The following is a 17740-nucleotide window of genomic DNA, read 5'->3' on the forward strand; positions in this document are numbered from 1 at the left end:
GTAGAATGTAAACACCAGTCTACAGAAATTTATTTCACACAGTTTGGGAGGCTGGGAAGTCCAAGATCAAGGTGATAACAGATTCATTGTCTGGTGAGGGCCAATTCATAGATGCCATCTTCTCACTGTGCCTGCACATGGTAGAAGGGGCACAGGATATCTGTGGAGTTCCTTTCATAAGGGCACTAATACTATTCATGAGGGCTCCACCCTCATGACCTGATCACCTCCCAAGACCCCATCTTCAAATACCTTCAGTTTGTGGATTAAGATTTAACATGTAAATTTGGGACAAATACAAACATCCAGTTGACAGCACCAAATTAACCACTAATAGTGATGCTCCCTTGTGTTAAGTGGCTAAGAGAAGGCTGACATGTATAGCTTTCAGCTTCAATCAATGTATATGCACACAAGTTTTGAAGCAGGACTCTGAGTACCTAAGTTCATTTCCTAGCTGAGCTTACACACAACTATGTCTTTCACTCTTAAAAGACCAAGGCATGTTATCCAGATAAAAACTTGAATACATCAGGCCCTGCCAGATGCCACTGCTAAAGCTCAGTTCCATTTCTAGATTAGCACTGTGCAGGAGAGCTTTCTGTATGATGACAGTGTTCGATTCTGCACTATGCAATACTGTAGCCACTAGCCCTGTGTGGTTATGGAGCACTGGAAATGAGGCCACTGTGGCTAAGGAATTAGATGTTTAGTTGTCTTTTATTTCAACTAATTTAAATAGCCATGGGTAGCTAGCAGTTACCTTGTCAGACTGTACAGCTCTGGAGCATTGCAGTGGCCCTTAAGTGCCCTCCCTGCCTCCAGCCTTCTTCCCACCCTCCAACCTTTCAGTCCACCTTCACCCTGCCACCATGGTATGCTTTCTAAAACAAGTCTGATGACATCACTCAACTTTCCCAATCCATTAGTGGATTTGGGATTTGGCTGTAAAATAAATTCCAAGCCCCCTGGCACAACTACATCTTTCATGATCTATCCTTTATTACCTTCCTCCCAGGTCTCAATATTTATCCTCACTGTACCCCTGCACCCACAAGGCCAGTCCATAGATCTGTTCCTTTGCAAGTCACATCACCTCTGCCCGTGGCACCTTCCCCATCCCACCTGGAAAAGTTCTGTTCATCTTTTAAAATGCAGACCTGGTGGCATTTCCTCTCTGAAGCCTTCCCTGACCTCCTCCACTCCCTTTTTCCCACCCTCTTTCTCCTGCTTACTCAACATTAGTTCTTTTTAGCTTATCTCTATTTCCATCCAAAATCTTCTCTTTATCCCCCCTTGATTTTTTACTTTTCTCCCATTTTTGAAGCTTAATAATATATAGTAATTTTACTCTTTTTAGTCTATCACTTGTGAATTTTGATGAACATGTTTGATTTTGTAACTACTGCCACAAAGAAATCAAGCCTTCTTCCTACTCCCAGCCCAGGGAACCATAGATGTGTTTTCTATTTGATAATTTTGCCTTTTCCCATATAAATGGAATCACACAGTATGTAGTCACTTAGCATAATGCATTTTAGATTCAGCCAGGTTGCTTCATGTGTCAGTATTACTTCCTTTTAAATTGCTGAATAGTATTCCATTGTATGAATGTACTGTAGTTTGCTTCTCCATTCCTAGTTGAAGGAATATTCTGGTTGTTTCCTATTTTGAGTGATTATGAGTAAAGCATCTGTGAAAATTTTCATACATGTTTTTATCTGAAAATAGGTTTCCATTTTACTGGGATAAATACCCAGGGGTAGACGTGCTGGTTCATGTGGCACCAATTTCCAGAGTGACTGTTCCATTTCATATTTCCCTGGATGAGTGGCTCCAGTTGCTGCACATCTTTGCTGCATGTATTTATTGTTTTCAGGCTTTGTTGCTGTTTTTTAAATATTCGTCGTGCCAATAGGTGTGTAGTGGTTTCCATTTGCATTTTTTCCCTAAAGACTTATGATGTTGAAGATCTTTTCATGTGCTCTTTTGCCATTCTTTTATCATCTTTTTCACTTTGGGACTCTTCCATTTAGAATATAATCAGTATCTTGTTGTGGACAAAGAAACACATTTTGAGGTTAGTCAGCCCTTGTTTTTTCATTTCTCATTCATTTCTCATGTTAGAGTAATAAAAAACATTTGATGATGATGATCTCAAGGAAGTGATTATGAAGACATATCTGCTTAGTAAAAATGCAAACATGTATAGTTACTATGCTTTAAGGTACAAGGGTTAGAGAAAATACATGTGAACAGAAATTCACATGAACTTAAAATGTGCCATATTGGGGGAAGAAAGTTAAGGGTAAGAAAGAAAAACTATATGCAGTGATGATACTTCACTTTTCAAATAGGAAAACTTTGACATGATTTATTTGGCCACTCAGAAGTCACCCTACATGTTGTTTTCAAAGCTAATATATGATCAAGAACTCCTGGCTCCTGAACACTTTCCTTGAGGGCCTGTTCATATTTAGTTTTATCCAGTCATGCAAAATTGCATTATTTCAAATTAAACCATGATATACGCTGTTAGTGGAACTTTGGCTTCTGTGGGAAACTGAGCAGCCAATAAATATGCATGTAATCTTCTGGATAACATATTGAAAAGGACAGCTGGCTCAGGAGGGATCATTTGCCTGGGTTAGTATCTGTTTCCGTTTACATTAAGAAAATATTGCAGGAAGTTATTATCTACCTGAAGGCTTAAGGGAATACAATGAAAAGCTGATATTGGACCTGATTGCTTTTGACATTTACCTATTGTAACAGGGAAACTGTGTGAAGATAGCCAAGTGACTTCTTATAAAACACAATTTCAGAAGCTATAAAAGGAAAAAGGAGATGGCAGAGATAGAACACACTGCATCTGTAAAAATGAGAAACACGACTTGTCAGCAACACCTGCTTGTAACTATCAACCATTTCTACTGGGCCTGCTGAGAAATTACTTGAAAGCCAAGTACACTGATGGGTGTGAAGTCTCAAAGGCAGTCAAGAGATACAGAAGAAAGAAAGTGTGGTTTCATTGAACATTTTAAACCCAGTACCTGGGGTTGGTGAAATGTAATTTTATGACATTTTCTGAGCTCTTGAAAAGAAATCAGTTGTCTTTTATATTTTATCTGCCAGGGCTACAGGAGACAATGAGACTTTTAAAGTTTGGGTACATAAATTATTGATAACTTATTTCCAAATAGATTCCAAGTATCTAACTGGTAGACCAAAATATTTATTGCCACAACTAACTTAAATATTTTCAGTTTCTAATTAACATGCATATCTCATCCCATTTCTTAGACACCAACAAAACGGTAGTAAATCAAAAGAAAGGAATGAGCAAAGACCAAAAAGTCACAACTCCCTTGGCAGGGTAAAGGAAACCAAAAAGAGAAATGGATAGCACAAATATGCTCCGTTTTTTAAGAAACTCAGAGCAGCTCAGAGCTTTAAAAACTCAGCAAAGAATGGAACACAACCACAGTGACCACCAGACATGAAAAATTTTTGTTTTTAAAACAGAAAAACAAGCAAACAATAATGAAAGAACACTAAAATTAATGAGATAAGGGGACCAAAAAAAGCTTTAAAGATTACTCAAATACATAGACAGAAAGTGGTACGATCATAAAATAAAAATAGAATGCTATAAAGAAGAGAATAATATGATTAAAGAAAGAATTCTTAGAAATTGAAAATATCTTGACTGACATTAAAAATTCAACAGAAGTGTTGAAAGGTAGAGTAAAGGAAATCTCATGTGAAATAGGACAAAAGGAAACAGAAAATGTGAAAGCAGTGGTAAGAAAAGTAACAGATCAATCCAGGAAGGCAATATCTAACTAATAAGAGTTTCAGGAAGAGAGGCCAGAGAAACAGAATGGAAGTTCTATAGTATAATAGAAGTTCCCTAAACCAAAACTAAAAGAAATGTCTCCATACTGAAAAGAACTACACTAAAATCCATCATTGCAAAACTTGAGAACACAAAAAAAATGCAAGGACAGTCTTCACCATTTCCAAAAGGAAAAGGAAATAGATTGTGTACAAGAGGAAAAATATCCTGATGAGTTCAGATCTCTCAGTAGCAACACTAGATGCTAGAGGACTATAGAGCAATGCCAGCACATTTCTGAGGAAAATGATTTTTTTCAATCTCGAATTTTATACAACCCTCCAATTCTAAGCTAGAATTCTATCAAATGAGAAGGTAGAAGTGACATTTTCAAACATTAAATGCTGAACAATTACTTTCGCCCATGCATGGTTTCTTAGGAAGATACTGTAGGATGTGCTTTAGTGAAATGAGTGAATTAAAAGAAGATGCAGGGTTTACAGAACTTGGAGAACAACAGGAATTCCCCTGAATAACACTGAGAGGGGACTTGAGGGCAGCTGACCCTCCCTCCTCTGAGAGGGAAGTCTCCCCAAAATGCAACTGAACGGATGTCTTGAGCAGCTTTGGGGTGTGGGGGGAATGAAGGCTATAGAGATAGCATATTATAGAAGAAACAAAATGATACAGTCTGACACAGTGATTCAGGGTGAAGAGGGAGAAAAACTGTACAAAAAAAGAAAAAGTCACAAAACACTACCATGAACAATATTCACATTGTAAAACTGAAAACCATGACAACTGATTTAACTAAAAATAGTATAAAACTATATTGAGATATGGAGAGGAGGTGGGTTGCTGGGTGAGAGTGCTAAATCTTCTGTCATAACAAAAAGCTAGGAGATATTGATGCAAGTTGACAAATTGAGAAATAGCCATATAATAATATAATTTAGAAATATGAAGAGGAAACGAGAGAATGGGGATGATTAGGTCAGGAGACAAAGGGTTTTGTCTTTATAAAAGCATTTAAGTTTTCTTTTTTTTTTTCATTCGTGCATCTATTACTTCAATTAAGTTGTTTTTATCATAAGAGATTTACAATCATTAGAAGATAGTACTATTATTCTATTTGTCTCTTTTTATGTCATGACATGAATTTTGAAATTTTCATACAATTCTCTCATTTTGTACAATAATCCAATATTTTCTAGTAATATTTTGATAAGTCCTCTGTAATAAATTATAAATTAAAATAACTTATTCAGGAATAGACATTTAATACCATATCTTGATCCTGTGACTGTTTTTAAAAAGGAATGAAGCAACTTATTTTTTCTGCTCTGCAGAGAAGAAACCTTTATAATATTTGCATATCAATAACTCTCTAAATTTTTTCCATTATTAATGAATCATCTTGCTGTCTGGTTATTTGTAAGCAAAACGTACTGAAAGGCACACAATTTTACTCAGTAAAATTACTTAAATTGAGCGACACAGAATTTCACCTTCTACCCCATGACTGGAAAATCCTGGGGTGCTGATTTAACTGGAGTGATGGGTGATGGAAATGAATATCCTTTTCAGGGTCTTTGGAAGGAAATGCAAAAAAAAAAAAAAATGCTGGATAAAGTTGATATGTGACTTAGTGGGACACATTTTCTATAGCAACTTTCAGACCAAGACAGATTAAAAAAAAAAAAGACTGTCTCAGCTACCTAGAAATTAGCAAGGTAAAAGGTGACTTCTTGGGATATGCAGAAGTATATCTCTACAGAAGAGAAAGGTTTAGGTATCTTGAAATGGAACCATTTCTCTGTGCTTCCTCTCTAGCTCAAAACACATACATGCATACCCTCCTGGCCACCTGCAAATTTGAGAGCATGATTATTCTGAAGTTTCTTTAGTTCCTGCCACTGTCACATCTAGACGTTGTGTCAGATGATAAAGGAAATTAATCATATGCAAAGAATACACAAATTCCTTGAAATGTGCCAGTGTACATTAAAATCTGTTTCATGAAAGATAAAGAAGGATATTTGCTTTGTAGATGCTAAATAATTAGTGACTTAGAAGAGGAATTTTCACAACAGAATAACATAAATAAGGTCATGTTTAGGCCTCTCAAACCAACATGTGAAGAATCAAGGATCTTTAAGAATATACTTAGCGGAAATTATTTGGACTACCTCTTCCCATGATATGCATGTGAATGAGCAATGCAACCATAGGGAAAAGACATTATTTTTCTCCTCCCCCCATCACTCTTTGTGAAAATGTTTCTTAGTAGCTATACCATATTCTCATTTACATCCTCCATTGCAGACACTAAAAGCAATGGAGTGATATGAAAAGGAAACGTATTACAGATACAGCCATATAGGAAAATGAGGGCCCAGGGGAAAATGAAAATGTGATGAGGTCCTTGTTCAACAATTAAGAAGGTCAGGATGGTGACAACACACCATGAAACCAGTATAAGCCCTTTTGAGTGTGAAGACCTTTGTGGTCCTGTGAAATTGGCCCTATGTCTTCAAGGCCACCAAATCTTTCCAAACAAGGAAACCATGCTAACCCAGCCTTGTGTTCCAGGTTAGGGCCGTCAGATAACGGCTGATCACAGTTCCTCATGCAATGAGATTTCTTTCACTTAACCATTTCACTCTCAGCAAAATAAAAACATACAAAGGTATGGCTGATGAGCATTTCTTTCTCTGCAGCCATGTGGTTAATACTTTCTAATAGTGCTTTCTGCCCTTAGAAGCATGAGTTTGGCTGGCCTCCCAAATTGCCAGTGGTAGGGCCCTCTTTCCATTCCCCCATGTGACCATCTGCTTGTTACCAACTGCAGGGTAGCTAAACTGTTCAGCCACAAGAGAATGACTCATGGGTGCTGGGGGCGGGGGGAGGAAAAATACGCTTTTGGAATATGCAGTCCTTAAAACACCAGCTGCTCGATTTTGGGTCTTGCAACTCATTTGGCTCCGAATATCAGGAAAGATGTTTTCAAAATTTTTGGAAAGCCAAATTTTACAGACGTCTAGAGGAAAACAAGTCATGCGGTCTGCTGCTTCTCAATTTTACCTCAAACTTTTTAAAAAATACCAAACAAATGTTTTTACCACATCTTCACCCCCGACAACCAAGAAAATCTCTTTCGAAGGACACTGTGTCACAGTCCAGGAAGGGGCAACATTTAGCTGAATGGGCTTGTCACCATAGAACATACTTATTCGGGACTTCTAGGAAGGAGAGATAGAAAATGGACAAGATTAATACAAGGTTTAGGAGTTCCCTTGAAACAGGGCAGGTGAAGGATCCGGCACTGTCACTGCAGCAGCTCAGGTGCTGCTGTGGCGCTGGTTCAACCTCTGGACCAGGGGCTTCCATCTTGTCATAGGCATGGCCAAAAAAACACAACAACCAGAAAAAAAACTAGGCTCTGGTTTCTGAAAGTAAAAAAAAAAAGTCAGGATTGGAGTTCCCGTTGTGGCGCAGTGGAAACAAATCCAACTAGTATTTGTGACGATGTGGGTTTGATTCCTGGCCTCGTTCAGTGGGTCAGGAATCTAGCATTGCCTTGATTGAGCTCTGGAGGTCACAGATGTGGCTCAGATCGGCGTTGCTGAGACTGTGGTGTAGGCTGGCAGCTGTAGATTCGATTCGACCCCCTAGCCTGGCAACTTCTATTTGCCGTGGGTATAGCCCTAAAAACCCAAAAAAAAAAAAAAAAAAAATCAGGATTCATCACCATGTATTCAACAGAAGTACTCTGTGACGGTTATTCTTCTGTTCTTCCTCTGTGTTCAGTGTCCACATATAGGAGCCTGGCAAAGGCATCTTACCTGGGATCTCAGATAGAGAAGCAGTGATGGTGAGAGCTGGAGGGACCTCCTACAAAGCACCCTCTCCAGGCTTCTCCCTCCATAGCTTTGATAGCACCTGCTTTATCACCATGCATTTCTCATTAAGGGAGCTGCCTCTTAGTCTCCTGACACTGTGCTCTCTCTTTCCCCAGAATGACCCTGCCTTTTGCTTATCATTCTCTGAGTCCAGGCCTGGACTCAAGAATTCATCCCACCTTTGTACTCTTGTTGTATGTAACCTCTACCACAGACTTGCCATTCGTGTTTTGTTTGAAGTATTTTCATACGATTATCCCTAGTCTCCACAACCAGACTAGGAGTTTCTTGAGGGCAAATACCACCTATTTATTTTACTTCTGTCTTCCCTAGTAGACCTAGTATTGTGTCTCTTACTCAGAAGAAGCTATACAGAAATGTGTTGCTGATAGAATAATTGATTCTCCTGCCCTTACCCACAGTTTTAAAACTAGGCAGTAAACAATTTTTCCCAGATTATTTTAAGAAAATCAACTGGATGGAGTTTCCTGGTGACCTCACAGTTAAGGATCTGACCTTGTCACTGCTGTGACTTGGGTTCAATCCCTGGCCTGGGAACTTCCACATGCCATGGGTGTGACCAAAAAAATGGAAAGAAAGAAAAAAATGAAAATCAACTGGAAACATTTAGATTTTAAAAAAACATTTCTTTTCATGCCAGGTCGTAGATTCTAAACGCAAACTAATTTGCATTGCCTCTTTAAGCTAACAACATGGTGGTTAACCTTCACAACATAATGGAATTGTGAGCTAATGCTAGTTTATGCTATGGCTTGCCTTTGAAGTATTTATTTTTGTCACACTCACTTCAGAAACTTCTCACTTGTAAGTTTGACATGATTGATACAAAATCCACTTTCCTTGTCTAATGCTTTACTCCATACACAACTCCACCTTGTGGCATCTACTAATAGGGAGATAATTATAATTAAATGTAAACATAAGTCACAGTCTCTCCTCCTCTGAAATGAAGATGCATATAAGACGACAGGGGAATAGGAGGGGAAAGGTGGGAGGAAGAATCTACTACTCCCTTCCATCAGGATGGTGCAGCTAAGAATCTCATGAATTGGCGTTCCCATCGTGGCTCAGTGGTTAACGAATCCGACTAGGAACCATGAGGTTGCGGGTTCGATCTCTGGCCTTCCTCAGTGGGTTAAGGATCTGGCATTGCCATGAGTTATGGTGTAGGTTGCAGACGCGGCTCGCGCCCCCCATTGCTGTGGCTCTGGCATAGGCCAGTGGCTACAGCTCTGATTAGACCCCTAGGCTGAGAACCTCCATATGCCGTGGGAGCGGCCCTAGAAAAGGCAAAAAGACAAAAAGAAAAAGAAAAAGAAAAAAAGAATTTCATGAATAATCCACCACCAAAAACTTCAGAAGGAATATACCACCAAAACAAGAAAAGTCCTCCCATCTTTCTAATGCGAATCAACCCAGGATAGAACACAGCAAAAATTCATTGGTTGACCAATGGCTGAATGAGCCTGGATAGACCATGGTAGGTGCCAGAAGAGAAACCAACAGCCCAGAAGTACAATTGTTGCTTCCTTCTGCAGTTGTGGCTAGCGACCCAAAGAATCCAGGCCTTTAGACCTAACTTAGAGAGCATCCAATCCAACAGATTATGTCTGACTCCTCCCAAGTCAAGCATGCTGTGTTGAGCAGTGCCAAAAGAGTCAATTCATCCACAGGAAAATATAAAACATATTGCAGTGTACGTGTACAATAGGGTTCTACACAGAAAGGAATAGAGGAAAAAAAGACAGGTTCCTTTTCCCATAACTTCTGTGATGTGCAATTAAGGGGAAATTTTTATCTAGTAATACATTGTCTCCTTCCCAAATGTCAGTATGTCCAAAGCTGCGTGACATACTGCATCTTTTCCCAAATATCTGTGTATCCTAAGCACACTGTGTCAAGAAGACTGATCCAAAGACTTGATTTATGTTGCTGCCTGACAGATGATGTCTGGAAGGCACGCCATCTAAATGGACTGTGCTCCAGCAGTTACCTTAGTCATCAATTCTCAGAGAATTAATGAGTACCATTCATCCCAATAATAGAAACCAAGGTCAGGGCCTCTTCCATGCTCTGTAATTCCATTAGCAATGCACAGAAAGCACTTAGGTCATAAGCTCTGTAGACCTTATAACTGAGCGAATGGAGCTGTGTCTTGTTTTCAGAGAGAATCTTTTCTGAGCACACCTCTTGTCAATGATTTGTTGTACAGCAGCATTTGATGTAGTTACAATGTAGGGAAAATGCTGGTAAAGGAAAAGCGAGGCTGTCTTCAGCTGCCAAAAGTTTCAAGTACGGTTTTTATTAAAATAAATGCCAACAGAAAACAATTTTTTTAAATTGTTTAAATTTTTAAAGGTATAAAATACAATTACTTTATTGATTTTGCAATCAAATACTGCCAACTAGCATTACTTCCACTCATGCATCATTAAAAATAAAAAGATATTTCCTTGGTATTTTCAAATGATGCATGATACAGTAAGCAAAAAAAAGTTAGAACTTAAAATGCATCCTGATTAATTGTGTAAACTGGAAATTTAAAAAAAAAAGGCATAACAAGTAATTTGGTTCCTGAAAATAATTTTAATAAAACCATATCAAGCGCTTCAATGACTGGGCATACATTTCTACCTTGTGTTCTCATTCAGATATTATGAGAAAGCTGCTGCATCTTTCCATGGGGCTGCCATAGAATTTATTTTAGTTTTCATTCTTTTATCTTGGTTTTTATTCATTTATTTTAGTTTTTATGCTACCTACCCTAATAAAGTGAAAACAGCCTTGAAACTGAGTACTACCACCCACAAATAATTCTGTTTATAATGAAATTTTCATCTTGAAATCTCGAGCAGCACACTCTCCTAAGCTAAGTCTTACCAGTCACTCCCTCATTCCTTGTAATTCAAATTGCTTTCACCAGCCATGTATTAAAAGAGAAGTGAGTAACCTCAAGGTTTGAAGCCTGGCTCTGACCTTTGTTTTTATGACAGTTAAATAAGCATGATTATTTAAGTTTTAGAGCTATTTCATATTGTAGCTGTAAGAATCTAAAATAAGTGCTTATTGTAATTAACTCTATCCAGGCACTGTGCTAGGCACTTATTTTACAGCTGAGCACATAAAATATGTGTGATTGTGTGTGTGTGTGTGTATGAAGTCTTGTTTTGAAACATTTGGGTTCTATGCCCAGTAAATTCTAAATGATACTCAGCAATAGAGGAGAGCAGAGGCATGAATAATTCAAAACAGCAAATCATCCAAATACCATTTGCATGTGTTTTAAAATGTATTTTTTTAATTTCATTTCAAATGTGAGTGTTTCTAATACCCAAAGAAATTACTTCAAAGGAACGACATTATGATGTGAAGTCCTCCCTAAATGAGATCTGAGGAGCTGTCCAATTTCCCTGCTTTCTCCTCTCCCCTCCCCTTCTCATGCCTTGCCTGTCAAAAGACAGCTGCCACAAAGAACCCGCTTCAAGCAAAGCTCCTGCCCCCCACCCTCCCCTGGATCAAGGCCATGGGTGAAACGTTTCTGATTCCCTCCTTAGAGGCAGCCTGCATTCACCAAATAAAAGCACTGGGTGCCCAAGGAGTACTCAAGCGGAAAAGGGAGGGAGGCAGTGGTGATCCTGAGAGAGGCAGCATGGTGCCCTGGTTAAGGGCAAAGGCTGTGGAATCTGACAGTCTGGGATTTTAAACCCTGGTCAGCCTATGGGACCTTGGGCATATTGGTGACTGTTTTATATCTCACTTTCCTCCACTGTAAACATGCAATGATAACACTGTCAAGTATTTCATACGATTTGTGAAGGATTAAATTACATACGTTTTAATGTAGTTGTAATTGTGTATGTGCATGTGTGTATGTGTGTATGTGTGTGTATGTGTGTGTGTAAAGATCAATGTAGATAATGCATTATGTAGGGAAGAGATTTGTATGATGCTAATTTCTCTTTGGATAATAAACTCTTGCTTTTAAGTTGGTGTTTTCCTACCAAGACATAAAATATCTTTTTTGCGAAACCAGAGGAAAGCAAATAGACTTCTTGGGCTCATCTACTATCTATACTTTCCCCTCGACACTTCTCTCTTTCCCAAATGAAGCTAATTTCCTGGGTTGATACTTAGGGAATATTGCTCTGTAGTGAGCTTTAGCTATATACACTACTTTGGTTTACCCCATGTGGACAGAATTCAAGCTGGTACCTTCACACACACATCAATAGTGATATCTGAAACATTTTTAAATAATAATAATAAAAAGAATTAAAGTTAATACTTACAGATCAGTTCTTTTAACAATTTTATGGAAGTATAGTTGATTCAAACTGTTGTATTGATTTCTGCTGTGTAGCAAAGTGACTCAGTTGTACTTAATATATATTCTTTTTCATATTCTTTTCCCTTAATATTCCATAAGATATTGAATATAGTTCCCTGTGCTATACAGTATAGGACTTTTTTGTTTATCCATCCTATAAATACTAGTTTGCATCTTCTAATCCCAAACTCCCAATCTTTCCCTCCCACCTTGGCAACCACAAATCTGTTTTCTATGACAGATCAATTCTTAATGCCAAGCATTGTCTAGTCACTTTGCGTGTGATAACTCATTTAATTCTCAGAACTATTCTATGATGTCAATGATATTATTATCCTAATTTTATCGTTGAAATACAGAAATTCAGAGAGGTCAGGCAATTGTCCAAAGGTCAGGACAGATAGCAATATACATATTATATGTGACCAGAGAGGCCGTATCATTTATTGACTGTTCCAGGACCTTCTTGAACATGAAAGGAGGCAAAAACAGGGATGGAAGTTCACTCTAATTATGGTTGAAAGCCGAACACCTTGCAATACCCATATCATTTTATACAATTAGTAAATGAACAAGTTCTTACTACCTTTCTCCTTGAGCAATGTTTTGTCCTAATACCCTCAGGTGATCATTAGTATGCCTTAAGTAAGGTGTTCTTAATTAAAGCCATTTGTGCTTATGGTAAATAAAAATGTGTTTGAGCTTCCAACATGATGAGTTTCACTTCAGAGACCCGCAGGCTCAGCCAATATTTTCATATGCTACCTATAACCTTTCACAACAGAAATATGATCCAGGTACTGGTTCGTTAACTCTCTGATTGTCCTTCCTTACCGTGGTTATTAGCTGATGTTCTGCCTTACATTGTGACACATACGCAAGATTGAGAGTTTAAAAAGGAGCAGAATCACTGGAGCATAATGAATGGTGGAGTGTGTCTCTGCCTCTTTATGCAAATGAAACCAGTCCCTGACTTCCACAGGGAGAGCAACAAGTCACTGCCAGGCAGTTTCCCCACTGGGGCTCCTGTCTTGAAGGGAAAAAAGAAAGGAAACAGGTTTCTGTATGGTCAGCTCCTTGAGGGCACTTTTAGGGACACCAGTGCACTACTGATATCTTCCAGAAATAGTAACCTAGTGGGAACTCAAGCATCGACATTGAATACAAGTCAACCTGCTAGAAAATCTAGATCCCCATGAACCTGGTTCTCCCCACATGTATAAATAAATAATGAAAAAGAAAATAAATTTTCACTGTTTTAAAGGGACACATACTATATTTCATCAATTTTAATACACATTTTTCCTATTAGAAAAATTAGAGTGTATCTGACATCAAAGTGTCATTAATTGCCAGAGATGATGTTCTTTTCTTTCTTGTGGTTCATAAAAGAAAGGTGTGTCTTGGGAGTTCCCTTCATGGCTCAGCAGTTAATGATCTTGACTAGGATCTATGAGGATGTGGGTTTGATCCCTGGCCTCACTCAGTGGGTTAAGGATCCAGCGTTACCGTGAGCTGTGGTGTACATGGAAGACACGGCTCAGATCTGGCATTGCTGTGGCTCTGGCATAGGCTGGCAGCTACACTCCGATTAGACCCCTAGGCTGGGAACCTCCCTATGCCATGGGAACGGCCCCAGAAAAGGCAAAAAGACAAAAAAAAAAAAAAAAAAAAAAAAAAAAACCTAAAAAACTCTGGTCTCAGTAGAGTACACAGGGCTACCTTCACTAGGAATGATTGTGATCTGAAGAGGTGAAAATACTGACAAAAGGCAGAATTCTGAGCTTGCATTGTTTCTGTGTGGTTGAGACTCAGATGTAGAGCATGTATTGGTAATGCCGCTGATACCTGTTTCTGTTGGGGAATTTTTTGTAGCTGTGCCCCATAAAATCGGACGCATCATTGATGGAAGTCCAGCAGATCGCTGTGCAAAACTAAAGGTGGGAGACCGGATCTTAGCAGTGAACGGCCAGTCTATCATCAACATGCCTCATGCTGACATCGTGAAGCTCATCAAGGATGCGGGTCTTAGTGTCACCCTTCGCATCATTCCTCAGGAGGGTGAGTGCCTGAGCCAGGGTCCCGGAGCCCACCTGGCTGAGGACGGGGTGGTGTCAGAGCATCAGAAGTGGAAATTGTGATTTTCCACTCTTGCAAAAATTCACACTCTGTTGCAACCCATATCCTATTTACTCAACACAAGTTTCATTCAAAGATCAGGCTCTATGATGTTGTAGGTAACTAGTGTGAATCCCAAGGCACTGCGTGATTCAATCATTCCCTTTGCTCCCAGGAGTACAGTTTTTATGGGTCTATTAAGCCAGAACCCCTTCAATAGAGGTGATAGAGTTACAAATCTGAGGGGAAAAAAATATTCATGTTAACAGTTAAGCTCTGGAGGATTCTTCAAAGTCAGATGGATTTTGAAAAGCTTGAGGAAGTTTTGTGGTATAAAGAGAGCTCATTTAGAAAGTCTTGCATCTGATAAGAATTTTAAATTCCCACTTAGCCTTTGGAATTTCTCTGTACAAGGACTCCCCCCTGAGGCTTAAGAGGTAGTGAGCATCACAACTCACAACTATGCTTTAAGGAGCCACAATATGCTGAGCACTGATTAACCATCAGTTAATTCCATTTCCAGACTCGGTGGGTTCATTACTAGTTTGTAGTTGCTGATTCATCACCGGCATCTGGAAATTCAGTCTCTGGAGCTCACTGGACAGTGGACTGCAGTGTCCCACATGGAAAGTGACAGGCTCACACACCTTGGTCCCTCTGTTTTAGTCTCCTGATTTCTCCTGGGGACTATATAACAAACAGGCACCAAACAGACTATATAACAAATAGCCACCTGACTTTTAATAGAAAACAGTGGTTCTCAACAGAGGTGATGTTGTCCCTTTGGGGACATTTGGCAATGTCCAGAGATACTTTTGGTTGTCATGATGGGGGTGGGGATGCTACTGGTGTCTAGTGGATAGAGAAAAAGAATGCTGCTAAACATCCTACAGTGCATGGGACAGCCCACACAATGAGGAATTGTCTGGCCCCAAGTGTCCATATGCTGAGGTTGAGAAGCCCTGTTACAAGTGGAGAAGAAATTTTAAAATTTAGGGTATCCCAAGGATGGGACTGAAGGGAGAAAATAACTCCCAGGAAGAGAGAAAGAGACAGAAAAAAATTAAAATAAAATGTGAGGTAAGAGCAAAGAAAAGGGAGAGTGATTTATAAGGGAATGTTAATAGATCACCTCCTTTTTGTCACCCAATGACAACAACCACCACAAAGTAAGTGGCTATTTTTTAATCTGTTATGTGCATGCAACATTATGTATACAACATTCAATAAAAACTAGCGACAAAAAAATCTGACTGGCTTCTCCCTCTTCCAGTCTGAAATGTCTCCTTTTTCCCAGTCTAAAATATGCTTTTATTCTAATACATAAAGGTAATTTCAATTGGAAATTTGATGCTGTTACAAGAAAGACCACCAAGAAGCTGTTTTAACAAAGAACAACTTAAGAAGCTTCCTCTGTGCAGTATTCTTTTTTTCTTTCTGGAGAACCATGGAATACAGAAGGTTATTAGGCAATAAGACTAACAAGGAACCAGAGAGAATTGTGAAAAGCATTTACGTCTATCACAGTGAATTCCTTATCCAAATTTTGGAATACGGGTAGGACTTCTCATTACAATCAAAAAGTAATGGCTGAAACATTTTCTCCCAGCAAGTAATACTGGAACAAATAGAATATATTTTAGCACGTACTCCTTTGAATTATCTTTTCGTAGTTTCAACAAATTTTTTATCCTAATCTTTTGTTCTGACAGAAGGACAAGAGATTCTGTTCATAACCTTGTTTGGCAACCTTACAATTAATGAAAGAATACTAATTCCAGGAGTGGTATTGGAACTTGCTAAATTTAAACTACTGTTTTAAAGCCTAACAGAAACTAGAGAAAATAAAAAAAAAAAAAAAATAGAAAATTGGAGTTCCCATTGTGGCGCAGTGGTTAACGAATCTGATTAAGAACCATGAGGTTGCGGGTTTGATCCCTGGCCTTGCTCAGTGGGTTAAGGATCCAGCGTTGCCATGAGCTGTGGTGTAGGTTGCAGACTCAGCTCGGATCCCGTGTTGCTGTGGCTCTGGCGTAGGCCAGCAGCTACGGCTCTGATTCGACCCCTAGCCTGGGAACCTCCATATGCTGCGGGAGCGGCCCAAGAAATGGCAAAAAGACAAAAAAAAAAAAAAAAAAAAAAAAAAAAAGAAAGAATGAAACTAGAGGAACTAAAGTCTTGCGTCATGGAGGAAGCAGAGGAACCACCTCTGTCCATTTCTTGCCCTTAAGCAAATGCCAACCTAACTGCATTTGCCTCTTTGGCTTCCCATTGCAGAGCTCAACAGCCCGGCCTCAGCACCCAGCTCAGAGAAGCAGAGCCCCATGGCCCAGCAGCACAGCCCCCTGGCCCAACAGAGTCCTCTGGCCCAGCCCAGCCCGGCCACCCCCAATAGTCCTGTCACCCAACCAGCTCCTCCTCAGCCACTTCAGCTGCAAGGACATGAAAATAGGTAAAGTGTCCTCTGGCTTTTCTGATTCTGACAAGTGAGTTTCTGACAAGTAAGGGAAGTGGGGAGAGGGCGAGTTTCAGACAGGACAGAACACAGGCAGAAGAGAGGCTTTCATAAAGTAGAAATTGCTGTGTGCACCACTGTGTGATTTTGAGATATTGTGTGTTATGGTCTCATTAGCAAATACAAGTGTCTGTCCATCACAGTAAGAGCAGCTTTCCAGAGGAAACAATGCGTGATTGCAGATGAGTAGGAGTTAACTAGCTGGAGAGCACATTAATGGAGTCCAGCAGAGTAATATATACAATACATAATAGCATATGCAAAGGCCCTTTGGCAGGAGGGAGTGTGCAAGCATGAAGAAGGAAAACAAGGCCCACATTGTGGGGGGGAGTGGGGCGGGTGTATGGTTTAAGATGAAGCCAGTGAGGATGCTGGGACCCACCCTAAAGCATATCACTGGCAGGTTAAAGATCTGGATCTTCATCTTGAGTGTAGTGAGAAGTCAGTGGAGGGTTTTCAGCTGACAACTGACATCATCAAATTAGCTTTGCTTTGCATTTTCTTTTTCTTTTTCTTTTTTTCTTTTCTTCTTCTTCTTCTTTTTTTTTTTTTTTTTTTTTTTTTTTTTTTTTTTTTTTTTTTTTAGTGGCCACGCTTGTGGCATATGGATGTTCCCAGGCTAGGGGTCAAATCGGAGCTACAGCTGCTGGCCTGCACCTGCACCATAACTCAGCGAAACACCAGATCCTTAACCGACTGAGCAAGGCCAGAGAACTAACCCACATCCTCAGAGACACTGTGTGGGGTTCTCCAACTGCTGAGGCCTGATGAGACCTCCCAGATTAGCTTTTCAAGATCTCTCAGTTGGCTGTTGAGAGAATAGCCTGGAGGGAGTCAGGATAGACGCAGATAGAAATGGCCTCCATGCAGGTGGTAGCTCAGAGAGTAACGGTGGTGTGGAGAAAGGGAAGTGTTGAAAGATTTGTAGGCATTAACATATGTTGGCATTTTTACTGCATTTTACCTTATATCAACCTACCCACAGTCTAATGAGGCTCTCCCATTCCGCATCACAAACT

General features: G+C 39.5%; 1 protein-coding gene across 36 annotated transcripts in view; it reads left to right on the forward strand.

Moving 5' to 3' along the window:
* Positions 1–17740, forward strand: part of MAGI2 (membrane associated guanylate kinase, WW and PDZ domain containing 2) — a 1324949-nt gene that overhangs the window by 1191506 nt on the left and 115703 nt on the right. For all 36 annotated transcript variants that reach the window (XR_014816024.1, XR_014816026.1, XR_014816025.1 and 33 more), the window contains 2 exons: positions 13964–14149; positions 16484–16658. Coding sequence is in view for 32 of the 36 variants with exons in the window: in XM_021102528.2 (XP_020958187.1) it covers positions 13964–14149; positions 16484–16658 (361 nt within the window). In the remaining 4 variants the exon portion in view is untranslated. The remainder of the gene's footprint in view (positions 1–13963; positions 14150–16483; positions 16659–17740) is intronic.

This window comes from Sus scrofa, chromosome 9 (genome assembly GCF_054392235.1).
Source record: "Sus scrofa isolate SSC_HxYL_T2T_F1_AM1 chromosome 9, Sscrofa_HxYL_maternal_Yorkshire_Landrace_v2.0, whole genome shotgun sequence".
Lineage (NCBI taxonomy): Eukaryota > Metazoa > Chordata > Mammalia > Artiodactyla > Suidae > Sus > Sus scrofa.